The 27,149-nt window shown below is 45.9% G+C and overlaps 1 protein-coding gene across 1 annotated transcript in view; it reads left to right on the forward strand.

Annotated features, from left to right (window-relative positions):
* The window catches only part of LG10H3orf20 (linkage group 10 C3orf20 homolog), a 96,799-nt gene that overhangs the window by 31,711 nt on the left and 37,939 nt on the right, over nucleotides 1-27,149 (forward strand). Inside the window, exons 9-13 of the mRNA XM_074314087.1 lie at nucleotides 3,148-3,271; nucleotides 4,639-4,885; nucleotides 16,137-16,440; nucleotides 17,672-17,779; nucleotides 19,132-19,274. Coding sequence (XP_074170188.1) covers nucleotides 3,148-3,271; nucleotides 4,639-4,885; nucleotides 16,137-16,440; nucleotides 17,672-17,779; nucleotides 19,132-19,274 — 926 coding nt within the window. The remainder of the gene's footprint in view (nucleotides 1-3,147; nucleotides 3,272-4,638; nucleotides 4,886-16,136; nucleotides 16,441-17,671; nucleotides 17,780-19,131; nucleotides 19,275-27,149) is intronic.

Consider the following 27,149-nt stretch of genomic DNA (forward strand, 5'->3'; position numbering starts at 1 on the left):
TAATTCAGTAAACATTTATTAGCATCTGCAGTGCGCCAAGCTGGCGTCTGAGGATGTAGAAATGAAAGAAGTCTCATTCTCTCCAGTCTCTGAAATACTTTCAGTCTAATGGAAGGGGCAAAATTATCAGTACCAGTTGTATTCCAGCTTGATGGGCGTGGTGCGCCAGAGAGAGGAGCTCTGAGGGAAATGCCAAGGTTCATTAAAGGGGGTCTCATAAGAGCGCCCAGGGGTCTCAGATGCCTGTGACTTCAGCCTGTACTCTTACTTCAGAGAGCAAAATAACCCCAGGATTTTGAGTCCGTCTGGGCCGAGGTGAATGATCCTGGTTGTTGATGAGTCCATCCGGTTAATTTCATTCCATGCTGTTCCTCTAAACGTCAGTATTAAGTGACTCAGTATATATGAGGTCACATGTATGTTTCTTGAAAACCTCTTTAGACTATGTAAAAAAAAAAAGTGTGTACTTATTAAAGGCAATAGATACTAGAAAATTATTCTTTCCCATAAAATTGCAGTAATGCTTCACTTTCCTGGAAACCTCTTGTCTGGTAATCTCTGAAGTTTGGAACACGGCTCACAACCAGGACATAAGCAGCTAAAAACCCCCATGAATAGCCAAGAGAAATCACTTTAGGTCCATGAGCTAAATATGCCCCCTGGGCCAAGGAAAGCAATTTAGTAATTCAAGACTGATTTTTTTCTATCCTAAGTGAAACCTTAGCCAGCTAGAACTAGAAGTCCAGAGCTGTGCTGTCCAGTATGGCAGCCACAGGTTGCAAATGGCTATTGAGCACTTGCAGTGTGACAGAGATGGGTCAAAGTGAAAATACATGCTGCATTACCAAGACTTAGCATGAAAAGACAATGTATAATTTCTCCTTAATCACTTATTTTGATTCCTTGTTGAAATCATATTTTTAAATATCGGGGTATATAAATATGTTATTGAATTAATTTTACCTCTTAAGAACAGTTTTAATGTGGCTACAGGAACATTTGAAACTACACCTGTAGCTCACATTGTATTTCTACGGGACCATGCGGGTCTAGGAGAAAGAGTCTTTGTAAGAGAAGCTCCCAGTGTTGTAGAGGCTGGAAAGTTATTGAAAAGGACATTGTAACTCAAAAAGCACCACTGTCTTGGGGACATTAAGTATAGGGATAAACAGACATTGAAACAGCTTCTAAACACAGCAGTGTATTCTAGACGACAGTTACTGATGTTGACCAAGAAGGTTGACTTGCCAAAAAGCATCCAGGTTGGAACCCCTTCTGTTTGAGAACGCAGGGAAGTGTACTATAATTTACAACTTTCTAACTAGGTAAGTAACAGCAAATGAAGAAAGATCAGATTTATTGTAGCTAACAGGATTTCCAAACATTGACCTTAGCTGCCAAATTAAGCATCTTGAGATATTTTACACGAAATCCTTGAGACTCAGAGAATTGCCTCCTGTTGGATTCTTGGACCATGATAGCTGTAAGAAGCCCCTGAGAAAATTTGCTGAGTGTGGGGGCTGGCAAAGAGCCTCCGCTAGGAAAAGGCCGTCGTGCCTTGGGCCAGTCCCTTTCCTTTCTGAGCCTCAGTTTCCCCATCTGTATCATGATGTGTAAGGGCCTACTCAGCTTTCACACACTCCCATCCTAAGACTTCTACAATGCATTCAACTACATCCTGTGCGTGCGTTTGGGGCTAGTTATCACTCATCAGCAAAGTCCATGACAGTCTAGAAAAGCTGAGGGTGGGAGATCGGGCAGCCTCTTCCCTCAAAGTCCCTGTCACTGGGAAGCTTGTTAAATGGCTTCCCCAGACACCCATCTCCCTGGAAGGAGAGCGGTAGACAGAATGGCAGTCCCAGCTTTTACGGCCCTGTGGCCAGGCTGCTCACTAAATATTTCTATCAAGGCAGCACTTTGAAAGCGAGGCAGTGCCTCAATTTAAATGCTTTATTAGCCCAGAGTGCCACCTCAAATCCTTTTCGGAAGCAGGCTAGGTATAAATTACAAATAAATAAATAAAATTAGCCCAAGAGCGGCAGCTGGGGCCAGCAGTTGGAAGGATGTTTGAGGTTTTGCCATTAATTGGGGCATCCGTTACAGAAGTCCTGCCTGCAGGGTAAAGAAGGACACGTGGACTGACTCATTGTTCTTCAGAAAAGTCTGCCCACCACCACCCCACTCTCTCCACCAGAGGCTTCAATTCCATTGAAGAAAAAGCTTTTTCACACCTCCTCTGTGTTAAGTGGGAGATGTCGAAAGCATGGTTCCTGCCTTTAAGGGGCTGACCAAGTTTAGGATAAAGAAGGTGAAAAATGACTAGGACCCAGGGCAGAAAGAACCGAAATGGGCAAAAGTGCAAGTGTAGCATGGTGAGTGATTGCTGCTAGCTGAGGAAATTGGCAAAGTCTTCCTGGACAAAAAGTCAAACCCTGACTGCCATTAACTCTGGAATCTGAGCCTAGTTGTGGGGTACCATTTGAGAGGTTGAATTGCAGGGCAGCTCCAGAAATTGCCTCACCACCCACAGGGGTCCCCAGAACCAGAATGACCTTTCAGGGTAACCCCGAATTGAGGCAGGAGGCCTGGGCTCCTTTGTGCTCACAGGTACGTCAATCTACGTAACCTTGGCCAAGGGCAGTTTCTCAGCTGAGATGCTCTGGCAGCTGGAGGGAGGAAGGGCGTTCTGGGGGATGCAAAGGCTGCAGAGAGGCCTTTATCTGGTTATTCATAATGCACCAAGCATTAATTGAGCACCTTCTGCATGGTAGGCACTCAGACACAAAGGAAACCCAGACAGTCCCTGCCCTCTAGGAGCTCACAGTCCAGTTGGGGAGACAGGCTCAAATGCATCCAATTACTTCATAAAGGGCTAACTTCTGTCTTCAGGCTGCATAGAGAGCATGATGAATGGGGGTCCAAGGAACAGTTCTGCCCAGTAGAGTCAGGGAAAACCCTCCAAGGAGAGGACGTTTGAGTCAGGTTGCACCAGTGTGCAGGAATTCACTGGGTCAAGGGGAAGAGCTGTTGTCCGAGGCAGACAGGACAGCACCTCCTTCAAGCCAGAGCAAGGTATTCTTGTTGCTGGTCTGGGCAGATGGCCCCTGGTGGGGCAGATGACAATGCCCTCCCCCGGCCTCTCCCCAGGTGGCCCACAAGGCCAGCAGCATGAACAGAAAGACATCTAAGATGAGCCGAGCCCTGGCAGAGATCAAGAGGCGGTTTCAGAAGACATTGTCTCAGTTCATGAATTCTGTCTTGCTGGCAGCGGGTAAGGGGACAGAAAGGTCAATGACAGCCTATCTGATGGCTTCACAAAGCCTGGGTCACCTGCAAGTCATCTCCAAGGACAGTTCTTTACCATCCCAGGGAGGAGGGCGTGGCAGGGAGATTTCCCCAATGGTAGATGGGATTGCTGGGCTCAGTGTGAAGGGACTTGCTCAAGGCCACTCAGCTAATAATGGTGGCCTTCGCCACCTTCAATTTTTGAGCACTTTCCCAGGTGTCTTTAATGTCTCCATGTGATTATCTGATTTTCCCGGGCCCTCATCGTCTTTCTGTATCTCTCTCTGTTCCCACCCCCACACCTGGTTTACCTTTCCCATATGGTCCATCATCCATTGGCAAGCCCCATTTCACTTTCCTTGTGGAAGATCTCAGCAGAAGAGAAAACAGCAGCCGCCTCACCAGGCTGTCTCTGTTAGCCCACCCATCTCCCCCAGGGCCAGTGTGGGTGGTCTCAGGACCCCTTCCACATTGGGACTCTTCTTCTCACTGCTGGTGGACCTGGGGACAAAGGAACATTGACCCCACCCCCCACTCCATCTCACCCCCTGATTGGTCACAGAGGGGCTGTGCTCCTCCCACAGCCTCCCTGGGCAGGTTCTCCTTGTCCCTAGAGATGCAGTTCAGCTGTGCCCCTCCTCTGGGAAGCCTTCCCTGATTCCCCAGCAGAATGGGTCATACTCTTCTCTGGGCTCCCACAGCACTTTATACATGCTCTAATTATAAATCTTTACTGTCTAGTGTTGTGAATATTTCTGTTTGCCCATCCCCCCATCCTGCCACTAGGAGTACCCAGAGGCAGGGAACCCTGTCTCTGTATGCCCAGCACCCAGCATTCAATAAATGTTTGGTAAGTAAACAAAGGAATGAGAGGTCCCTGGGCTCAGAAGTTTTCCAATCTAGTAGGGAAAATAAAATAAGAATACAAACAAATACAATATAACGAAGAAAGTAGATGAAAATGGCTTAAACCTGGAGACACAGGAAACAGTATTCTCAGGAGGGGAGCAGTGTGGATGCACTGTGCACCCACTCGACACTGAGTGCTGTGGAGAACACAAAGCTGAATGAAACACAGGTCTCGGGGAAGTGGGATCTAAGCTGGTCTGGATGAATGAATAGGAATGACCTTGATGCCTTCTTACATGCAGCCAGCATTTACCAATCCACTAACTATACTAGGGTTGGAGCACTGTGCCAGACAACAGAGGGGAGGCAGCCTGGCAGGAGGACCTACCAGCGTGAAGGAGTGGCGAGGGACATGAGCTGAAGGGTGCTCACCTGCAGAGCCTCACAGCAGGGAGGGAAGGCCAGGCCGCCATGGAGAGTGACAGCAGTGTCTTCTGTTAACAGGCTTGCTCACCATAGAATATCCAGTAACGGAAGGGGCAGAAATGACTAAAACCAGGATGAAAGCCTGGTATCCTGAGCGGGCCACCAAGCAAAGTCTCTACTCAGGAGAAGTCATTTCATTACGATCTCAGTCAGCTGGACCTGAATCAACTGGAGAGTCTGTGAGGGAAGAGCATGGGTTTGCTCCTGTGAGCCCCACTAGGAAGAAGACCATCAAGATCCAAGCCAAAGCCCCGGTGACACCCAGGTGCACTTGGGTGTTTGTTTTCTCCAGCTTCTGTGTGTCAGTCAGTGTCTCTGGTGGTTCAGGAGGTGGGTGGGCGGAGTCCCAGTGAGTCAGCAGGGCGGAGCAACAGAGCTCACCAGGCCAATCAGATGCAGATATGGCTGGAGGGGGCGGGCTCAACACAGGAAAGACAGTGCTTGCCTGCTATCTGCAAGGAAGGTGGGCCCCATCACCAGGAAAATGCCGACTGTCCTCCAGTCCTTCTCTGGAAGCTACACACCTCAGTCTTCCCCCTCCCCCACCCAGTATGTGTCTGAGGCCCCCCCTGAGTCACCGCCCTTCCACTGGAGCCCAAGGTGAGTGCCTGCGAGCGAGTGAGTCTATGTGCAGGCCGGTTAAGAGGACCTCTGGTTTTCCCGCAGCCTTCCAGCCCACCTGAGCGGTCGGAATCCCCCCTATTTTCACAGCCAGATGTGTGGGGGCTCCTCTTCTCGGCACCAGTACTCCAGGCTGGGAAGCCTGGTGTGGAGGCTGGGGTCCTTCACTCCTCCAGGGTAACCAAGGAGGCCGAGATATCCCTCCTGAGTCTCAACCGCCAACAGGTGTGGGGCCCGTTCAGCCTCTCCACCCCTCCTGCCAGTCTCGCTGTGGCTTCTTCTTTATATTTTTCATTACATATAACTTCTGTCAGCTAGACTTCAGATGGTTTTCCAGGTTGATTGTTCGATAATTTAGTTATAATTTTAATGTGTTCACAGAAGAACTCAGGCACAGTGTTTATCTGCTCTGCCATCTTGGACTCCCTGGTAGAACACGTTCTTAAAGCTCTGACATTGTATGAATTAGCCAAGTTTACATAGCTCTGTAGGAACAGACTTTGTCTAAGTAACTCAAACTCTCAGAACCGCAGCTTCCTTATTTATAAAATGGGCATACTAATTCCTGCTCTGTCTCTCTGCTCCCTGTATGCTCTTCCAGGTACTTACGAAGAGCTATTAGATATGCAAAAGTGCTATTAAAACTTTAAGTGCTGCAAAAATATGGAGTAGGGTGCTTATGTATTTCCAGGTTAGAAACACTGGTGGTAAGTGAAGAAGTAACTGACAAGTCCGTTTGTTACACCAGAGCTGCCTTATCATATTCTTGAATTAGGCTTTCTTTAGGCAGCGGGCAAACAAGGCAGCAAGCGGTTCATGTGGGAAGCTGAAAGGAAAGTGCTCCCTTCCCAGAGGTATCAGTGAGCTGAACTTGTAAAAAACCCCTTTCCTAACCTTTTTTCCTTTACCAGGAGCCCTAGAGAAGATGTTGAAAGCAAAGCACTGAACAGGAGAGGCAGTTTCCAGCTACAACAGCTGTCCTATCTGGAGAGATAGACAGCCCAAGTCTGGGAGCTTGGGGAGCTGTTGGAAGGGGCTGTAGGCATACAAACTTAGGAACCAGGTTTTCAGCACTGCAGAGGCGAGAGCTGGCAAGTGGAGGGTGGGGGCTGTTCCATATGTGTGGGCCTGTCTGAAGAGTAAAGAAAATTCAATTAGAGTGGAAAGAGGAACAGCTGACGAGCCCTGACTAAAGAGGTGGAGTTGACAGGTAGGACAAATGACTAAGAGCTGGACAAGAGAGAGCAAGGGAAATATACTTCATTTCTTCCTTTTTTTTTTTTCTTAAAAAAATCAGTCTGAAAATCACTGTTCCGAATTTTGCTTTTCTCACTTAACAATATATTTTAGAGATTGTTCTATGAATTTCTTTTGACCTTTTGGTGTTTGCTACCTAATATCCATGTATAGATGTTTCATGATTGATTTGCCCAATCCTTTTTTTCTTATTCTAAGCCATCCTGAGGGCAATAACCATATATATGCATCATTTTCATATTTGTACAAATATATCTGTAAATAAATTTCTAAAAATGGAATTGCTGGGCCATGGGTCATGAATTTATAATTTTAAGAGAGAGCACCAAATAAATCTTAAGGGCTATACCAACTTGCATTCTCATCAGCAGACTATGTTACCTTAATATAGTTTTAATATGTGTTGCTCTTATTATAAGTGAATTTGAGTATCTTTTCATAATTTTTAAAAAATTTTATTATGATAAAATACACATAACATATAATTTATCATCCTAATTATTTTTAAGTGTACATTTCAGCATTTCAGTGGTATTAAATACATTCATAATGTTGTACAACCATCACCACTATCCATCTCCATAACTCTTTTCATCTTGGAAAACTGAAACTCTGTACCCATTAAACAATAACTCCCATTCTCCCCTCCCTCCAGCCCCTGGAAACCACCGTTCTACTCTCTGTCTGTATGAATTTGAAATGGAATCACACAGTATTTGTCTTTTTGTGACTGGCTCATTTCACACAGCATAATGTCTTCAAGGTTTATCCATGTTGTAGAATGTCACAGGATTCCTTCCTTTTAAATGCTGCAGTGTATGTACATACCACATTTTGCTTATCCATTCATCTGTCCATAGACACTTGGATTGCTTCTACATTTTAGCTCTTGTGAATAGTGCTGCTATGAGTATGGCTGTACAAATATTTCTTTGAGCCTCTGCCTTCAATTTTCATTATATATCCATAATGGATTTGCTAGATTATATGGAAATTCTATTTTTTAATTTTTTGAGGAACGACCATACAGTTTTCCACAGTGGCTCTACCATTTTACATTCCCACCAGCAGTTCACAGGTTTCCAGTTTCTCCACATCCTCACCAACACTTGCTGTTTTCTAGGGGGGCGGGGGGGGTTGTTTGTTTGTTTTGTTTTTGATAGTCGCCATCCTAATAGGTATGAGGTATTATCTCACTGTGGTTTTAATTTGCATTTCCCTGCTGATTAGTGACGTTGAACATCTTTTCATGTGCTTATTGGCCACTTGAGTATCTTCTTTTGAGAAATGTTAAGTCCTTTTCCCACTTTTAATCAGGTTGTTTGTTATTTTGTTGAGTTTTAGGAATTACATTCTAGATACTAATCCCATATCAGATATATGATATGCAAATATTTTCTTCCATTTTGTGGGTTACCTTTTTATTCTGTGGATAATATCTTGCGATCCCAAATTTTTATTTTCATAAAGTCCAATTTATCTATTTTAAATTCTGTTCTCTGTGCCTTTGGTATCATAGCTGTGAAATCATTGCCAAGTCCAATATTGTGAAGATTTTCTTCAATGTTTTCTTCTAAGAGTTTTATCATTTCAGGTCTTACATTTACGTCTTTGATCCATTTTGAGTCAATTTTTGTATAAGGTGTTAGATAAGTATCTAACCTCATTCTTTTGCTTGTGGATATCCAGTTTTCTTAGCACCACTGTTGAAAAGACTGTCGTTTTCCCCCATTGCATGGTCTTGGTACCCCGGTCAAAAATCATTTGACCATATATGTGAGGATTTATATCCGGGGGTCTCTGTTCTGTCTGTTGGTCTATATGTCGGTCACTATGCCAGTACCACACGGCTCTGATTACTGTCACTTTGTAGTAGGTTTTGAAATCAAGAAGTTTGAGTCCTCCAACTTTGTTCTTCTTTTTCAAGGTAGGTAGTTTTGGCTATTCATGACCCTTTACAGTTCCATATGAATTTAGCTTTTCCGTTTCTGCAAAAAAAAAAAAAAAAAGGCTGTTGGAATTTTGATAGGAAGTGCGTCAGATCTGTATATTGCTTTGGGTAGTATTGCTTATCTTAACAATATTAAGTCTTTCAATACAAGAACATGGAATGTCTTCCATTTATTTGGGTCCTACAATTTCTTTCAACAATATTTTATAGCATTCACTGTGTGAGCCTTTCACCTTCCTGATTACATTTATTCCTAAGTATTTTATCCTTTTTGATGCTATTATCAATGAAATTATTTTTGTAATTTCCCTTTCAGATTGTTTGTTGCTAGTGTATAGAAATATAATTGATACTTGAGTGTTGATCTTTTATCCTGAAATTTTGCTGAATTTGTTTATTAACTCTAATTGTGTGTGTGTTTGTGTGTGTGTGTATGTGCATGCACATGTGCACACACGTTTTACGACTTTCTGTATATAAATCATATAATCTGTGAATGTAAATAGTTTTACTCTTTCCTTTCCAATTTAGATGGCTTTTATTTCTTTTTCTTGCCTAATTGCTCTAGCTAGAACTTCCAGTACAATATTGAATAAAAATGGTGAAAATGGGCATCTTTGTCTTGTTCTTGATCTCTAAGGAGTAAAGCTTTCAGTCTCTTTCACCATTTATGAAACACTTACAGCTAACAGTATGATGTTAGCTGTAAGTGTTTCATAAATGTCCTTTGTCATATTGAGGAAGCTCCCTCCTAATCCCAATTTGTTGAGTGATTTTTATCCTGAAAGGGTGTTGGACTTTATCACATGCTTTTTCTCCATCAATTGAGAGGATCATGTGGCTTTAGTCTCTTCATTTTATTAATGTGATATGTTGTATTATACTTATTAATTTGGGTATATTAAACTACCCCTTTTTTTTGACAAATCCCTCTTATATAATCCTTTTAGTATGCTGCTGGATTTGATTTGCTAGTATTTCACTGAGAATTTTTGCATCTCTAATCATAATGGATAGTCTTCTGTGTTTTTCTTTTCTTATAATGTCTTTCTCTGGCTTTGGTATCAGGGTAATGCTGGCCTCATAGAATGAGTTAGGAAGTTATGTTTTAAATGAGTTTGAGGACAATTGGTGTTCTTCAGATGTTTAGTAGAATTCACAAGTGAAACCAACTGGTCCTGCACTTTTCTTTTGGGGGAGGTTTTTAAATTACGGATTCAGTCTTTTTACTTGTTAGAGGCTTATTCAGATTTTATATTTCTTTTTGAGTCAGTTTTATTAGTTTGTATGTTTCTGGGAATATGTGCATTTCATTTAAGTTATATAATTTGTTAATGTACAGTTCACAATATCCTCTCATAATTCTTTTTAGTTCTGTAAGGTCAGTAGTAATGTCCCAACTTTATTTTTGATTTTAGTAATTTGAGTCTGTTTTCTTAGTCAATCTAGCTAAAGATTAGTCAATTTTGTTGATCTTTTCGGAGGACCAACATTTGTTTAGTTGTTTCTCTATATTGCTTTTTGCAACTTAATCATTATTATTTCCTTCCCTCTGCTACCTTTGGGTTTAATTTGTTCTTATTTTTCTAGTGTAAGGTTAGGTTAATTTATTGATTTGAGACCTTTCTTCTCTTTTAATACTATACCTCTCCCTCTGAGTGCTGCTCTCAATGTATCCCATAAGTTTTTGTTATGTTGTGTTTTGCTTTCATTAATGTCAAAGTGTTTTTCTAATTTTCCTTGTGATTCCTTCTTTGATCCATTGTCTACTTAAGAATGTGTTGCCTAATTTCCACATATTTGTGAATTTTCCAAATTTCTTTACTTTTAATTTCTTTTTCTAGAGAAGACATTTTGTATGATTTCATTCTTTTTTAATTTATTGAGACATTTTCATGGGTGATTATATGGTCTATCCTGGAGAATGTTCCCTGTGCATGTAAGAAGAATGTGTTTTCTGCTGTAGTTGGGTTAAATGGTCTATATCTCTTAGGTCTAGATAGTTTATAGTGTTCTATAAGTTGTCTATTTCCTTTTTTATCTTTCATCTAGTTCTGTCCATGATTGAAAGCAAGGCATTAAAATATCCAAATATTATTGTAGAATTGTCTGTTTCTCCCTTCAATTCTGTCAGGTTTTGCTTCATGTAGTTAGAGGCTCTATTGTTACATGCATATATGTTCATAATTGTTATATTTCTAGAGAGTGTGACCCTTTTCTCAGTATAATGCCTTATTTGTCTCCTGAAATAATTTTTATTTCTTAAAGTCTTTTTTTTTTGGTCTGATATTAGTTTAGCCACCACTTCTCATATTTGGTTATTGTTTGCTTGGAGTTTGTTTCTATCCTTTCACTTGCAACCTTATTGTATCTTTGATTCTAAAATGCATCTCCTGTAGAAAGCATATAGTTGGATCATGGGTTTTCTTTTAAATTCTGTCAATCTCTGGTTTCTGTTGAAGATTTTAATCCATTTGCATTAAAAAGTAATTACTATTAAGGCAGGACTCACTTCAGCCATTTTGCTATCGGTATTCTATGTCTTGTATCTCTTTTTGTTCTTCAGTTCTTCCATTGTTGATTTGTGTGTGTGTGTGTGTGTGTGTGTGTGTATGTGTGTGTGTGTGTGTATCATGTTATGATGGTTAACTTTATGTTTCAACTTTACTGGGCTAAGGGATAACTGGGCTAAGGATAAAACATTATTTCTGGATGCATCTGTGAAGATATTTCTGGAAGAGATTAGCATTACATTCAGTTAACTGAATAAAGAGATTCATCCTCACCAACGTGGGTGGGCATCATCCAGTCCACTAAAGGCCTGACTAAAACAAAAAAGCAAAGAAAGGGCAAATTCCTTCTTTCTCTTCTTGAGCTGACAACTCCATCTTTTCTTGCCCTTGTATATCAGAGCTCCTTTCTTGGGCCTTTGGACTCCAGGACCTATACAGCAGCCTCCCAGTTCTTAGGCCTTTTCCTGGGACTGGGAATTACACAACTGACTTCCCTGGGTCTCAGGTCTTTGGACTAAGATTGCATTATACTGCTGGCTTTCCTGGTTTTCCAGCTTGCAGATAGCAAATTGTGGGACTTCTTGGCCTCCATGACCATTTGAACAAAGCCCATAAATTTCCTCTGATCTAGACCTAGATTTAGATCTAGATTCTGTTGGTTCTGTTTCTCTGGAGAACCCTGACTAATACATGCAGTTTTGATTTCCTTCTCATTTCCTTTTCCATATATATTTTTAGTTATTTTCTTAGTCATTATTCTGGGGATTACAATAACAATTTAGTTTGAATTAATAACAACTTGCCTTCAATAGTATACAAAATCTCTTCTATACAGCTCTGTACCCTTGCCATGTTGTTGTTGTCACAAATTATATCTTTATGCAATGTTTGCCCAATTAACATAGATTTATGATTATTATTTTATTTGTCTTTTAAACCGTATAGAAGAAAACAGAGGAGTTACAAATTAAAAGTATAATAATACTGTTTTTATATTTACTTATGTAGTTACCTTAACCAGTGTTCTTTATTTTTTCACATAGTTTAAGTTACTGACTAGTATTCTTCCATTTTAATCTAAAGCATTCTCTTTAGCATTTCTTGTGAGGCAAGCCTACTAGTGACAAACTCTCTCAGCTTTTGTTTACTTCGGAATGTCTTGATTTCTCTTCCATTTTTGAAGGATTAATTTGCTCAAAATAGAAATCTTGGCTGAAACATTCTTTTTTCCTTTCAGCACTTTAAATATGTCATTCTAGTGCCTCTGGCCTCCATGGTTTTTGATGAGAAATTGGCTGTTAATTTTATTAAGGATCCCTTATATGTGATTTACTCTTGTTGCTTTCAAGATTCTCTTTGTCTTTCAACAATTTTATTATAATATGTCTCAATGTGGATCATTTTGAATTCATTCTACTTGGAGCTCGTTGAGCTTCTTGGAGAAATCTCAAATTTGGAGAGTTTTTGGCAACTGTTTTTTAAATATTCTTTCTGCTCCTTTCTTCTTGTCCTTCTGTAATTCCCTTTATGTATAGGTTGGTATTCCTGATGGAGTCCCACAGATATCTTAGGCTCTATTAATTTTTCTTCATTCTTTTTTCTTTCTACTCCTCAGACTGGGTAATCTTAATTGTCCTGTCTTCAAGTTTGCTGATTCTTTTTTCTGCCTGTTTAGGTCTGATGTTGAATTTTTCATTTCAGTTGTACTTTTCAACTCTAGAATTTCTGGTTGGTTATTTTTATAATTTCTATATTTGGTGGGACATTGTTTTCCTGGTTTCGTTGAGCACATTCAGCATAATTAAGACAGTTGACTTAATACCTTTGTCTGGAAAGTCCAATATCTGGATTTCCTCAGGGAGAGTTTTTCTTCATTTCTTTTTTATTTTTATTTTTCAAAAATAAATTATATTGGGCAATACTGGAGAACAGTGTGTTTCTCCAGGGCCCATCAGCTCCAAGTCATTGTCCTTCAATCTAGTTGTGGAGGGCGCAGCTCAATGGCCCATGTGGAAATTGAACCAGCAACCCTGTTGTTCAGAGCTCATGCTCTAACCAACTGAGCCATCTAGCTGCCCCTCTTCATTTCTTTTATGATAAATGAGCCATACTTTCCTGTTTCTTTGCATGACTCATAATTTTTTTGATTGAAAACTGAACATTTTGAATATTATAATATGGTAACTCTGAAAATCAAATTCTGTCCTCTCTCTAGGGTTTATTGATGCTGCTTATAGTTTGTAATTATATATTTGTTTGGTGACTTTTCTAAACTACTTTTGTAAAAACTATATTTTTTATTTTGTGGTCACTGAAGTCTCTGGTTAGCTTAGTGATCAGCTAATGAAATTTGACAGGACTTCCTGAAATACCTGGGGCCAAAATAAATAAATAAATAAATAAAAACACTTTTCCAGTCTTTGCAGATTGACTCTTACATTTCACTGACTACTCCTTCAGTGCTTTTACCTAGGCTGTTTAAACTGCTTTAGCCTTCACTTCCCAGTTATGCAGAGCCTTGAGGTCAGTCAGAAGTGAAAGCTTAGGGTGTTCTCGGCCTTTTCTAAACATGGTTTCAACCCTGAACGTGCATGTGCCCCTTTAGATTCTCTGGTATATATGGGAACCTTTCAACGCTTTTATTCCCCCATGTATTTTTTTGCCAGACTCTGTCTTTCCAGGCTCTTCAGTCAACCTACTATGTGCCCTGTCTCTTATCCCTTGCACCACGAGGTTGTGTCTGGTGTATTTCCTTTTAAATGCCTTTAACAAAGACTGCTCAGAAGGCTGTTCCATCCCTGAGAAAGTTCCAGGGTGGGCAAAACAAAGGCAAGTTTCTTAGCCAATCCCTCAGGGAATTTCCAGACATGTCAAACCACACAATCACAATTCCTTGAGAACAAAGTCTGTATTACCCTCTCTGGTACCCACAAGCCACACCAGGAACATGGGCTGCCATCCCCATGGATGCCACCATCCTGGGGAATTGGGGGGTGGTAGGTGGATAATTACAAAATTACAAAATTTAGCAGTTTCTTTTCTTCACAGCATTTCCTTGATTGTTGTAAGTTTCTAAATTAGTTTCCAGAGCTCTGATAAAGTTGATACTCACAGTTTTTGCCAGCTTGATTGTTGGTTTAGTGAAGGGACATAGGTTTAAGGTTCTCTACTCTGCCACTTTCAGCAACATCACTCCTGTCTTTTTATAATTAAAAAAATGATTTCTATATAATTTTCTGTGAATTGTGTGTTTATTTCCTTTGCCCATATTTTATTGGGTTATTAACTTTTTCTAATTCATTTACAATTCTCTACATAGTAGAGAATCTAGCCACGTGTCTGTAATAGGAGTTTCACATATGTTTCCCAGTTTGTTATTTGTGTTTTGTCTTTGCTTGTGATGGTTTCACCAATCAGGGTTTCTTTTGTTTGTTTATTTTTCTTTTATATAGTTGAATTTATCAATCTTTTTCTATCATGACAACTGGACTTTTGAGTCATAATTATAAAAGGCCTTCCCCGCTCCAAAATTATAAAATGATTCTCCTATATTTCCCACCAGAACCTTTATTGCTTAATTTCCCCACATTTAAAAACTTGATCCATTTCAAATTTATCTTGGTATATAAGTTGTGATTAATAGATCCAACTTTTCCTCCCCAGATGTTCAGGGTCTTAAAAAAGAGATAGTCTTAAGTTTGTTTAGCAAGTATCAAATAGCCTTTGAAAAATTCTTAGTACTAAATTACTTGCATTACTCTTGTTTTAGGATGACCTGGTTTCTAATCCTGGCCTTTGCCACTTAACTGATGTATGAACTTGGACAATGTATTCACCCAGTGGGAGCCTTCTGTTTTCTGATTTGTGCACAGTGATAATGGTTTCTGCCTAGCCTATTACACAGATTATTCCAAAACAAGCCAAGACAATGTCTATGCCAAGAGCTATAGATGCTGTAAAATGCTAACCACAATGTAGGAGTGCAGAAATGATAAGAATAAAATCATAGCAGCACTTTATATCTGATAGTGCTTATTCCTATCTAAATACAACTCTCACAACCCTGCAACAACCCAGCACAGTGTCTGGTACATAGTAAGTTGCCTGTTAAGTACTTGTTTGGAGATTTATTATATCTCTATTGAATATTTACTAGTCTAAAGGGCTGCTATTTGTTCCATTGAGCAAAACACTACAAACTCACGAATTTATGGAAATAGTGCTCTATTCGGATGGAGAAGTACGATTTCCAAAATAAATAAGTAAAATGTATAGTATGTTAGATAGTGAGCAATGCTAAGGAGGAAAATGAGGCAGGAAAGTGAAAAGAGTGTTGAGGGTAGGTATGGCAGTCAGAAAGTCTCACCGAGAAGGTGACATGTGCATAAAGACGTAAAGGAGGTGAGAAAGTGAGGTGTGTGGCTAGCTGGGGCAAGAGCCAAGCTGGCAGAAGGAGTAGCAAGAGCAAAGGCCCTGAGGTTGGAGGATAAGCAGAGGCGAGCAGCCAGAGTTCAATGAGCAAAGGAGAAGAATGAGAGAGGCAAAGGGGACGAGGAAGGGGGCTAGATCCTGTACAGCCTTAAAGACCATTGTAAGGACTTGGGCTTTTATTGTCTGAAAAGCAAAAAGCCAGTGGAGGATTTCAGAGAGAGTAGTGACATGATGTGATTCAGGTTTTAACAGGATCCTTCAGTCTGCTGGGTGGAGAATAGACTGAAGAGAGGGCAGGTGAGAAAGCAGAAGACCCATTAGGAGGTACTTGCAGGTCCAGGCAAGAAATTATGGAGGCTTGGATCGTGTTAATAGGAGTGGGGGGAGAGGAAAAGTGGTCGGACTCTGCATCTTTCTTGAATGTAGAGCAGACAGGCTTGCAGGTAGGTTGGATCCGACGTGGGGTGTGAGAGAAAGAACGGAGTTCAGGATGACTGCAAAGTTTTTGTTGGATGGATGGACAAACAAGTCGGGTTAATCCCCTTTTGCACCTGAGGATACTGAGGCGCGGAGAAGTTAGGAGACCCCTCCCAATCGGTGTTGAACGTTGGTGGTGGAGGCCAGACTCCAACTGCCTGTAGCCTGGGCTCTGCACAGTGGGGACTTGGTTGAAGTGAAGGCAGGGCCTGGCGGGCGGGGCCAGCCCACCCACTGAGCGCCTGCCCACTTGTTCCTTCCTGCAGAGGAAAGGCTCCCGAGATGCGCAGCCCCAGCAGGTGGGCAGCCTCGCCCTCTGACTGCCCCCTGGTGCTGCGGAAGCTCCTTCGTAAGGAAGACATCCGCACTGGCTGCAGATGCGTGGTGAAGGTACCCCTGGTCTCTGACGTGGAACTGGAGCGCTTCCTGTCGGCACCCCGGGACCCCAGCCAGGTGCTGGTGTTCGGGATCCTGTCCGGCCTGAGCCCCACCAGCACGGAGCAGCTCCAGTGGCTGTTCAACACGCTCTACAGTCACCGGCAGCAGGGCCGTGCCTCCCCCTGCATCCAGGTGGGTCCCAGGCCCAGCAGAGGAGGCCCTGGGGTGTGAGGGTGGGGAGGCAGGTGGGGGGAGACCCCCATGCAGCGCTAGGGCTGGCAGAGAGGTTGCCTCTCCACCTCAGCACACGCTGAGGGCTCTTTGTACACACTCTTCCTATTGTTTGCGATGTTTCACCTCCGCTTCTCTCTCTCCCACTCATCCTCCTGTGCCAGGATGAATGTCACCACATCAAGGTGGGTGCCTTTTCTGACCTTGAGACGAGGTCAGGCCCTGTTGCTTTCTTCCAGAGCACTCACTGCAGTGCGTGGTTATGTACGGGTCTGAGTGTGTAGAGCAGAGCCGCACTCACCACTGGATCCTCAGGCCGCAGGAATGTTTGTAAACAGTGGCCAGGTACCTGCTGTGTGTGGGTCCTGTGCCAGGCCAGGGGCTCCCCCGTTGGTTCAGACACTGGCGGAGCAGTAACTGTAGCCGGCCTGGACGAGGGCCATGAGAGGACGGCTCTGGGCGTGTAGGAGCTGGGGAGCAGGGCCCGCACCTCTCAAAGGGCAGGGAGAGTCCCCCAGGATGAGAGGGTTTTAGCAGGTGGGTGAGTTTCTGGCAGTCAGTGGCCTCTGCCAAGGCAAACAGGGGAAAGGCTGCCCGAGGTCCCAGTTCATTGTGGTTGGAGTCCCAAGGGTCCATTCATAGGGTCCAAAACTAGGAAGCATCACATTAGCTGTGTTACTGCATCCATAGCATCCAGAAAGCAGGAGGATTGACCAGGCTCTGAGTCAAGATGTGGGTTCATTTCAGTGGAACTGAATGGATTTAATGACTGGGAGGTGTCCAGAGGGGCAGCTTGCAGTGGGGGAGGGGAAAGAAAAATGCTGGAAATGGGAACACCCAGGAACACGGTTCCCACCTTCAAATCTCCTCAGGGCTTCTCTCAGGCAGAGGGAACAGGCACGGGATCCCGCAGGCCCCAGAGGGCCAGTCTAGTAGCAGATGTCACATGGCGGGGGCGATTGTCCCTGTAACAGCCTTCACCAATAGAGGGCCCTAAATGGATCTGGGGACATTCTCTGGGATGACCATGGGAGGTGTGTGTGCAGGGGCTGAATGGCCCTTTTGAGCAGGAGTTGGGAGGGGGTATTGTATGGGGCTCCGGGCCTCAGTGGGAACCTGGCCCAGCTGAGAATGTGGCAATCTGAGTGCATCCTCCTGGCATTGGGGTGACCGGCACTCATTTTCTGGGCAGTGCCGGCATGACCCCTACCGCCTACTGCGCTATGACCTGGACAGCCCCCTGCAGAAGGACCCGCCCCTGCTGGTGAAGAAGTATGCTGTGGTGCAGGGGATGGTTCTGGTGAGCTGGGGGGGGGGGGGGGGGAAACGACGACGACTTGTCACCAACTACCTGCAGCACCCCGTCTCAACAGCCCCTCCCATTGCAGAGTCACATATGTGGGAGTGGGGAGGCGGGAGGGCCGCGGGATCCTCTCCCCGCCCATGCCGAGGTACAGAGAGCAGAGAACTGACCAGAGTCACCCCGCCCATAGAGCCAGGACTGGAGCCCGGCCTCCTGTCCCCAGCCTGACCCCATGTGTCCCCCATCCCAGGAGACTGAAGGGACGCTTACCAGAAAGCCAAACTCTTTATCTGTTTATTTTAAATAAATTTTTACTAAAAACATTGGTTGTACAAACATATACCGGGGGTGCCAAAAAATGTATACGTGTGACTTGTATTCATCTTCTGTTGTGGGTGTATATTGAGTATTACAATTTGAATACAGTTGTTTTTTTCTTAAAATGTGTATGCATTTTTTTGGCACCCTCTATATACTCATTATAGAAAATTTAGAAAATGCAATTTAGAAAGTACTTCATCGTATCACCCAGATTGCCTCAGTTTTCCCCAACAAGGATGCAGCGTGTCCTCATCGGGCACAGCGGTCGGCCCTGGGCACGGCCATGCTCACGTTTTGGTATCTGGCCTTTTCTATCTCTTTTGGACTTTGGGGTCCTGCTTTTTTAATTAAAATGATGTGAGCACTTCCCCCTGTCTTAAAATAGTTTGTAACACCTGATTTTTAACTGCTATGTAAAAGTCTGTTATTTTTCTACCTGTGCAGCTTTCGTGGGGCCTTTTTAAGTTCTTTCCTTTTTTTTTTTTTTATGTCATGACAACACAAATGACTATCTTTTTACAGAAATCTGTGGAGGGGTCTTTACTTGTTGGAGACTGATATGTAGAGGGTGGGGACACGGACAGCTGTAGGATAAGATCCCTGCCCTCAAGGGACACCCATCCCATGGGACCAGCTGATCATACATCAGAGTGGGTTAGAGGCAGAACGGACCACCTGCCTCTGAGCAGGAAAACAGCCTTCTGGTCCCAGGGCCTGGGAGGATGTGTGTGTGGTGTATGTGTGTGTGTCTGTGTGTGTGTGTGTAAAGTGACATTTGAGCTGGTTGGTCTGGCAGGGGGCAGAGGCTATGATGATGGGGCCGCCCTCTGACCTGCGGGGCCTAGACAGGGGCCAGGCTCAGCTATACCTCACCGGGTGACTTCGGGAGGGCAACACCCCTTCCCCAGCCACCAAAGAGAGGCCTGGATTCTGACACAAGTTCTGAGGGCCAGGGCTGTCCTGGCTGTCCTGAGATTCAGGGCTGATGTGCTAAGGGCCTGCCCTCTGCTTCTTTTTTCTGTCAGCAGATGTTCGCTGGGGGGAAGCTCCTTTTTGGGGGCAGCATTCTGAATGGATATGGCTTCAGCAAGCAGAATTTGCTGAAACAAATCTTCCAGGCACAACATGACTGCAAGATGGGCTACTTCCTGCCAGAGAACTACAAATTTAGGTAAAACAGAAAACTCCAACTGGAGGGGAGGATAGGGTGCAGGGGAGGGAGGAGAGGGCATTGTGGGAGAGGCACTGGTGAGCCAAACAGGAGTGAGGTGAGGAGGGGGCAGAGAGGGGGACTGTGGCCTCAACTTGAGGTCCACAGTAGAAGCTGGTGGGAGAGGACTTTGCAGGTGAGAGCAGTGAGGGGGTGGACAAAGCCATACTGTTGGTTTCTTTGGGCACAAGCTTGGGAAAAGGGCTCTCTTGGAGAAAGAGGGACGCAGGATTGTTTGCCCAGCGCGGGTTTCCTGTAGGAAACAGATGAAGACGGGTTTGAGCAGGGGCCCTGGTGATGCCCTCGTCTTTTGTCCCAGGCACCCCACCCCATCCCGCGCTGTGTGCAATCCCGTCTGCTACTACTTTGTTTACCAGCAGGGCTGCATAGACAAGGGTCGTTCATGGAGTGATCTCAGACTCTTGTAAAAGGAAGTGGGGCGGCCTGGCTTAAGTCAGCGTCTCAGCCTCTGAGCTCGGGCTTTTCAACCAGGTGATGCCCATCTTCTGAGCACGGCTGGGCCCAGCTTGGGTGAGATGAGCACAGATAGGTCCTTGGGCTCAAGAAGCATACCGCCCGATCCAGGAAAGGAGCCTGGCAGTCACAACATTGCTGAAGGCTGTATTAGGATTCTAGAATGCCTGGGACGCATAGTGCAGCAGAAAGCTGACTGAGTCACGCGTGGGTCCTGAGACGAGGCTGGAGCTCCTGCCCTGCTCTTTACTAGCTGGGTGACCATGGGCTAATCTGTTTGCCTTCCTGATCCTGACCTTCTCACCTTTAAAGTGCAGGCAATACTGCCCATCTTGCAGGGTTGTTGTGAGGATCTTATGAAAGTGTGTTTGCTGAAGTGCTTTATAAACCTGCCTGCAGACGTGGGCTTGCCACTAGTGGGGCAGGCAGCCCCACTCCTATCAGGCCTCTCAACTCAGCTTTCCAGGAGTCCTGAGGCCAGTCTCTCCCCCATGCGCTGAGTTTGGACCTTGTCAGAATGTCTGCCTGAATCAAAAGAGGTTTTGGGGAAATTCTCTCCAGAGGAACAATAGAGGTCATGCCAGGACCCCAGCATCCTGGAATGCTTAATGGAGAAGGTGGGGTCCAGAGGAGGCTGTGAGCGTTAGGAAGGGAAGATGCTGACAGGTGCAGAGAGAGAAGGCACTGAGATCCCAATGCCTGAGACTCAGAGGGGGGCTTGGCAGTCCGTTAGTAGCTGTATGCACCAGGCAAACTCCTTCTCTCTCTGGGCCTCAGCAGGAATAAACATAGTTTTCACCTGTATTGGGTTGTGAGGACTAGGTAAGTCAATACATGTGAAATGCTGGCACATCACTAACATTTACTGAGATTGCAAATTACAGTTGCTAATGCTATTGTTTTGTTGTTATTATTATTACCAAACAGAGTTCCAGGCTCTTAATTTGTTATATCCAAGGCTTCTGAAAGGACTTAATGGTATATTTATAACAGTTTTCAACAGTTTTTGAGGAATGGTGAAGAAAGGATCAGAAAAGCACGCACACACAAATGGTATAGGTTCTTGAAAGGAGAGCGGGGCAGATTTCTGAAATCATAAACCAGTAGGACTCTTCCTAATTCTAGAATGGCTCGTTAGGTTGACAGTTTGAAAATACTTAGGGAAAAAGGGAATGGAATCTCTACAAGAAAATGTTGCCATCACAACAGTTCTATTATCTGTATCTGTGAAACTAACCACCCCAAGCTCAGTGGCGCAAAACAACTCAATTGTTTGTTATTATTGTCTCTGATGGTCAGTGAGCCAACTGGGCTAAGCTTGGTGGTCTTGCTTGGGTCTCTTGGGTGGTTGCAGTCAGAAGTTGGCTGGGGCTGGAGTCCTCTCCAAGGCTTGTTCACTCACATAGCTGGTGGTCGATGCAGGCTGTCAGCTGGGACACTTACAGGTGGCCTCTCCACGTGGCCGGATTTTGTCACAGCATGGCAGCTGGGTTCTAAGAGCAAGGTCCCAAGAGAGCCAGGTGGGAGCTGTATTGCCTTTTACGTGTCTCTCTGCCTCATGATCCATATGGTGTCACCTTCCCCTGTATGTGAGTCCCTTGGGCCAGCCCATGTTCAAGGAACGGGAACAAGACCCCACCTCTTGATGGGAGAATTATTGAAGAATTTGTGGATATGTTTTAAAACCACGCACTGACCCCAATTCCTCTGCCAGCAGGGCAGCTAGATCAGTAGTGAGGGACGTGCAATCAGCCTAGATTATCTGGGTTGGGGAAGGCACTGGGAGAAAGCTCTTGATGTCCTTATGGACCAGATGGACAGGTGTGGCTCAGGTAGCCGCTTGTTCAGCTGCACCCAGTGAGCGATGATCAGTGGCAGCATGAGGGACAGACCCCTGTGCTTGGCCTGTCCACTTTTTTCCCGAAAATGCAGCTTGCAAGAGTGCAGGGGAGGCTTGCTGCTCAGCTGTGCCCTAGAGAGGGAGAAATGACGGAATCGAGGTTTGCAGTATGCTCAGCTGCCAAGAGGTGGTTTGAGAGAAAGAACAAATGTTCACCTTTAGGTTTGGAAGGTTTACGGTCAGTGGATGTGCAAGTCCCAGCATGACAGACTATGATGCTGAAAAAAAATCTTAAAAGGCAGAGAAGTATCGGTGTGTAATACAAGGGAGGTGTAGTTCCTGGCGTGCCGTCGTTTCATTTCTGGGTCTTCTGTTTCAAGAAGGACGTTGTCAGACAGTTTTGCATTCAGAGCTGGCTCACCGTCCCTCAGTGGGAATCATGTCTCCCTCACTTAGAGTTTTAGTCTGCTGCTTTTGTACAGCTGGAGTGGGGAGGGAGGTGGGGGTGGCGGAGACAGATAAGCAAAGTAAACGCAGGGTTGGGGCAGAGCTGGGAGGCAGCTCTGAAAAGGTTGGGATGGTCTCTGGGCTGGGGGCACTTCCACCTTCTCTTTTCTCAGAGGTGCCAGCTGCAGAGACAGTCCTCAGTCTGGGCCTGGCATTGGTGAAGCCGCTGTGGAGAAGCAAGGGCTGTGAGTAAGGAAGAAACGGGGTCTGTCTGTGACTGGTGATGAAGCTTGGCTGCTGGGAGGCAGGGCTCCCCGCTGAGGCCTTGAGCCCTAGCCAAGACTCGGGTGGCTCCTGCCTAGCAAGTAGACTGGCTGTGAGAAACAGAGCAGAAGGGTGGGGGCAGGCCAGGCAAAAGCAACTGGGGGAGGCTGTGGGGCCTTTGGGAGGGCCCCATACTCACTCGGGCCTGAGGGGCTGGAGTCACCTGGGGACACTTCTGCCCTGAGGAGCAGGCAGTAGTTTGCAAAGGGGCTGCAGGTCTCTCTGAATGTGTCAAGCTGTGCCAGCCCAAAGGGCTGGCTGTCCTGTGTCACGTGCCCTAGACACCCCACCTCCCTTCTCTTTCGTCCTCCCCTCTCCCCAGGGCCCAGCACTTAGGAGGCCGTTGGGAAATGTTCACTGAATGATAACCTAGGGCTGATTTTATCCCATTCCACGGAGTCAGAGGTCAGCTGGGCATGAGGAAGGGCTGGTTGACAGAGTGCTGCTAACTGCCTGCCACGGTCATCCAGCCTCCCCTCGATTACCTCCAGTGTGGGAGGCTCCTCTCTCCAGATGTGACCCCTGTTTTTAGCCTATAAGTCATGCTGCTCCTTCAGTTTCTGAGCAACTACTGCATGCCCGGCCTTCTGCTCCGCCTTGGGGATATGGAGGTGAACAAGACCTTGAACTGCATCACCTTCACTGATCCAAAGACCCAAAAATTGATGTGAAAAAAGGTGAAAGGCACTAATCACTAGAGAAAAGCAACTCAAAACCATAATGAGATACTGCCTCACATCCATTAGGATGGCTACTCTGAGAAAGAAAATAAAACCAGAAAATAACAAGTGTTGACGAGGATGAGAAGAAATTGGAACGCTCATGTACTGCTGGTGGGAATGTGAAATGGGGCAGCTGCTATGGAAAACAGTATGGCGGTTTTTCCAAAAAAATTGAACATAGAATTACCATATGTTCCAGCAATTCCACTTCTGAATATATACCCCAAAGAATTGAAAGCAGGGTCTTGAAGGGATATTTGTACACCCCTGTTCATAGCACCGTTATTCAGAATATCCAAGAAGTGGAAGCAATCCAAGTGCTCATCAGTGGATGAATGGATGAAGAAAATGTGGCCTGTACATCCATGAAATATTACTCAGCCTTAAAAAAGGAAGGAGCTTCTGCAATATGCTGTAACGTGCATGAAATGAGCCGGTCATAAAAGGACAAATGCTCCATGATTCCACTTATAGGAGGTCCCTAGAGTAGTCAGATTTATAAACACAGAAAGCAGAATGGGGGCTGCCAGGGGCTGGGGGAGGGGAGTGGGGAGTTCGTGTTTAATGGGGATGGAGTTTCAGTTTGTGAAGATGAAAAAGTTCTGGAGATGGATGGTGGTGATGGCCACATAGCATTGAGGATGTACTTAATGTACTTAATGTACAGAATTATACACTTAAAATAGTTAAGATCGTAAATTTTACGTTACGTTCTTTTAACCACAATTTTTATAAAGGGGAGGGGAAGGAGATGCTCTCTGGGTGCTTGCAGCTGACTAGGAAGGAAAGGGGTTGTTTTTCTCAGCGAGGGAGCTCCCAGCAAGGGCTGGCTGAGTCTCCAAAACCCACCTTCTCCTTAAAGCCCCCGCAGCTCCCCACAGCCCCCAGCTGTACCTGGAAAACGAGGGCCGCCCCGGTGAGAATCAGGTGGCAGCAGTTCTCATTCTCCCTCTGGCCACCAGAGCACGTCCCACCTGTTCCACCGACCTGTCCACATGTGTCCCTCACAGTCTGCCCCACAGCCTGGAATCCCAGTGTGAGCATGTGAAGGTTTCCTGGGGTGCTCCGTGGTGCAGCTCCTTCCTCGCCTGGGAAGGAGCCTGGCTGTACCGCCCCGTGGGCAAGGCGAGGGAGCCTGTGGGGCAGCATGGCCTTGCGGGGAGCTGCCGTGGCCTTCATCTTTGACTCCCCAGGACGGGGCTGAGTGGGGCTGCACCGAGGTAAGGCACAAAGAAGGCTCCTGGCTCCAGGACTGGCCTGGAAACCAGAGCTGCACGAGGTTTAGAGCCCCACTGTCCCGCACTCACCCTATGCCTTCTTTCCCTCCTGCATTTATTAAGTAGCTAGTGACTCCCCAACCCCAGGGGCAGCCCTGTGTGGGGCACTGGGTCCACTGGGCTCAACCTCTCCTCTCCCTCTTGGCTTCTCTCGGATGTTCTGCGTGTTGGGGGCAGACTTCTGAGGTGGGCACGTAGCTCTGGGGATGCACGGGACTCATCGACACGTGGCCAAGCTCTGGGCCCCAGGTGGAGGGCACAGAGGGAGCTCCAACAAAGGAATGCTCAGTAGGCTGGACATTCAGGAGAGCTCCCAGGGGAGTGGGCTGCAGCCCAGCTGGAAGGACAAGCAGGACACACGTGAGGCAGCATCTTGAAGAGAGGGCTACCTCGTGAGTCTGGGCTGTGTCCACCTGAACACTCTGCTCTGCCTTCCCCATTGGCCTGCGGAGTCCTTGTCTTGGCCAACGGAGGTCATGCTATTTGCAGGCCTGCGATCTGTGCCCGAGAGCAGAGGTACACTGCCATGGGGAGCAGGACAGGGCAGGCTGTGACACAGGAGCAGTGGACAGATGGCAGGAACGGCTGGCCAGGCAGGAGAGAGCAGTGAGACACGCCCCCTCCCCCCAGAAACACTAAGAAACTCGATGTGCCAGGAGCGCCTGAAGAGGAATGATGGAGATGGGTGCCATGTGAGCTAGAGGCAAGATAGGGCCACCCGATTCTCACCAGGGCGGCCCTCCTGGAAATCCAGGTACAGCCGGGAGCTGTGGGGCCTTTGAGCAGGAGGGCAGCCTGGGCTGCTGCATGGAGAAGAGGCCCTTGCTCTCCCTGGAAGATACCCCGGAGGGGCTGGGCCGCAGGGGGCTGGAGCCCTTGTCACACCCTCTGTGCTGGGACCTCTGAAAGACTGGCCTCCATCGCACAGGCCAGAGGTATTCACAGAGGGACGAGTTGTCCCCTACTAGCTGCTAAGCTACCCAGGTACGAATATGCTTCCTTCCCATCACAGCCTAGGCCTAGTAGAGGGCCTCCCGGGCCTCCCACTGATGCCCCGCCCTGTCCCGGTCACACTGGCTCTCATCATGTTACCTGCTATGGCAGTTGTCACCTGGGCGTCCTTTCCTTGCGCCCCACTGGGCTTGGCTACATTTCTCCATTGGGCTGTGCTTTGAGTTCCTAAGAGATGCCAAGCCATGGCCCATCCTGGGAACAGGGCAGGTTCGGTGCGGGCGAGGAGGGCCCTCGCGCTGCCCTGCCTTCCCTCCACCCTGCTCACTGCAGTTTGCCAAGCCCAGGAAGTCTGAAGAGACCCACTCGGGTCGGCTTTCCTGCCACCTCTGTGCACCCAGGACTGAAAGGGGACAGGGGAGGCAGCCTGGTCCACACCTTGGGGCCACAGAGCACAGATTCACTCTGCTGTCAGTGCAGTTCCCCGCCACCTGGACCTGTCTTTGCCAGGCTGTCCACGGAGCCCAGCTTGGGGCCCTGTGCAGGATGGTGGGGAGAGGAGAGGGAAGTGTAGACTCCAAGCCCAGCTGTGATGTGGGAGTCTGGGAGGTGAGCCTCCTACAGTGAAGCTGACCAGGCAGGAGGAGGAGGAGCCCCCAGTGTACCCCTCCCACTGGAGCAGGGAGCCAGCAAGGGCAGGGAGGAGCCCTGCAGAGGCAGGGCGCCAGGCCATGCCACAGACACGGCCTCGGATGTGTGTCACTTGCCCTCCCTGGGTCTCAGTTGTCTCCCTGTGGGTTGAAGACATCATTCGTTCAGGACCTTTCTTAGAGGAGTGAGTTGAGAGGATTAAAAGCTGTAAGAGATGACACACTCTGTAATGACAAAATGTCATGTGCCCTGTAAGCCGCAAAGCCCTGTGCAAACTGTAACATGCCCGGTCAACTGCATAGCACCTCCCAAACTTTCATGAACTTTATAAAAGTCCTTTGTAAAGTGCCACATGCCCGATAAATCACCAAGGGCTTTGGAAGCTGCGACATGCCCTGTAACCTGCAAAGCACCTTGTAAACTGCTGTGTGCCCTCTACCCAAACTGGAAGATGGACCTGCTCCAAAGCCCTTTGTGAGCTGGGAGCCCTGTAAAGTGCTTTATAAACTGCAGTGTACCTGATACCCTATAAAGCAGTTTGTAAACCACAAGACACTTTATAAATGACAAAACACCTTATAAACTGGAAAGGCAGTGCTATGTAAATGACATATAATCCTCAATAGGCTTTGTAAACTGTAAAGTGCCGTCCATATAAACTGTGATCAAACAATACGGTGAATGTTTAAATAAAAAAAATTATTACAGTAAAAGACACAATGCCATTAATCCCACTCAAGATACTCCCCCTCACTTCAAACATACTTATCCAATCAGTCTTGCCACTTTCTGAAGCAAGTCCTCTTTCATGAGTGTCTTTAGTCGTGCTGTTGTGGCTGCTTCGAAGTCCTGAATCATTTTGACTTTGGGGAAGAGCCAGAAGTTGCACTGCCCCAAATTCAGTGAATAAGGTGGATGAGGACACACCGTAATGTTTTTATTTGACAGTAATTGCCATATACCAGAAGCGATGTGTGACACAGAGCGTTGTCATGATGGAGAAAGATTTATCTCACACTTTAAAACACACCTGTTCTCAACTGTAGCTCACACCCGACCAACTGCACCAAACAAGTTGACACTTGTCACACACTGTTACTAAGGTTTGATGCGCAGCTTCTCGTATTGAAGATCCCTGCCTTTCCATTGG

Source organism: Rhinolophus sinicus, linkage group LG10 (assembly GCF_036562045.2).
Source record: "Rhinolophus sinicus isolate RSC01 linkage group LG10, ASM3656204v1, whole genome shotgun sequence".
In the NCBI taxonomy this organism is placed as follows: Eukaryota; Metazoa; Chordata; class Mammalia; order Chiroptera; family Rhinolophidae; genus Rhinolophus; species Rhinolophus sinicus.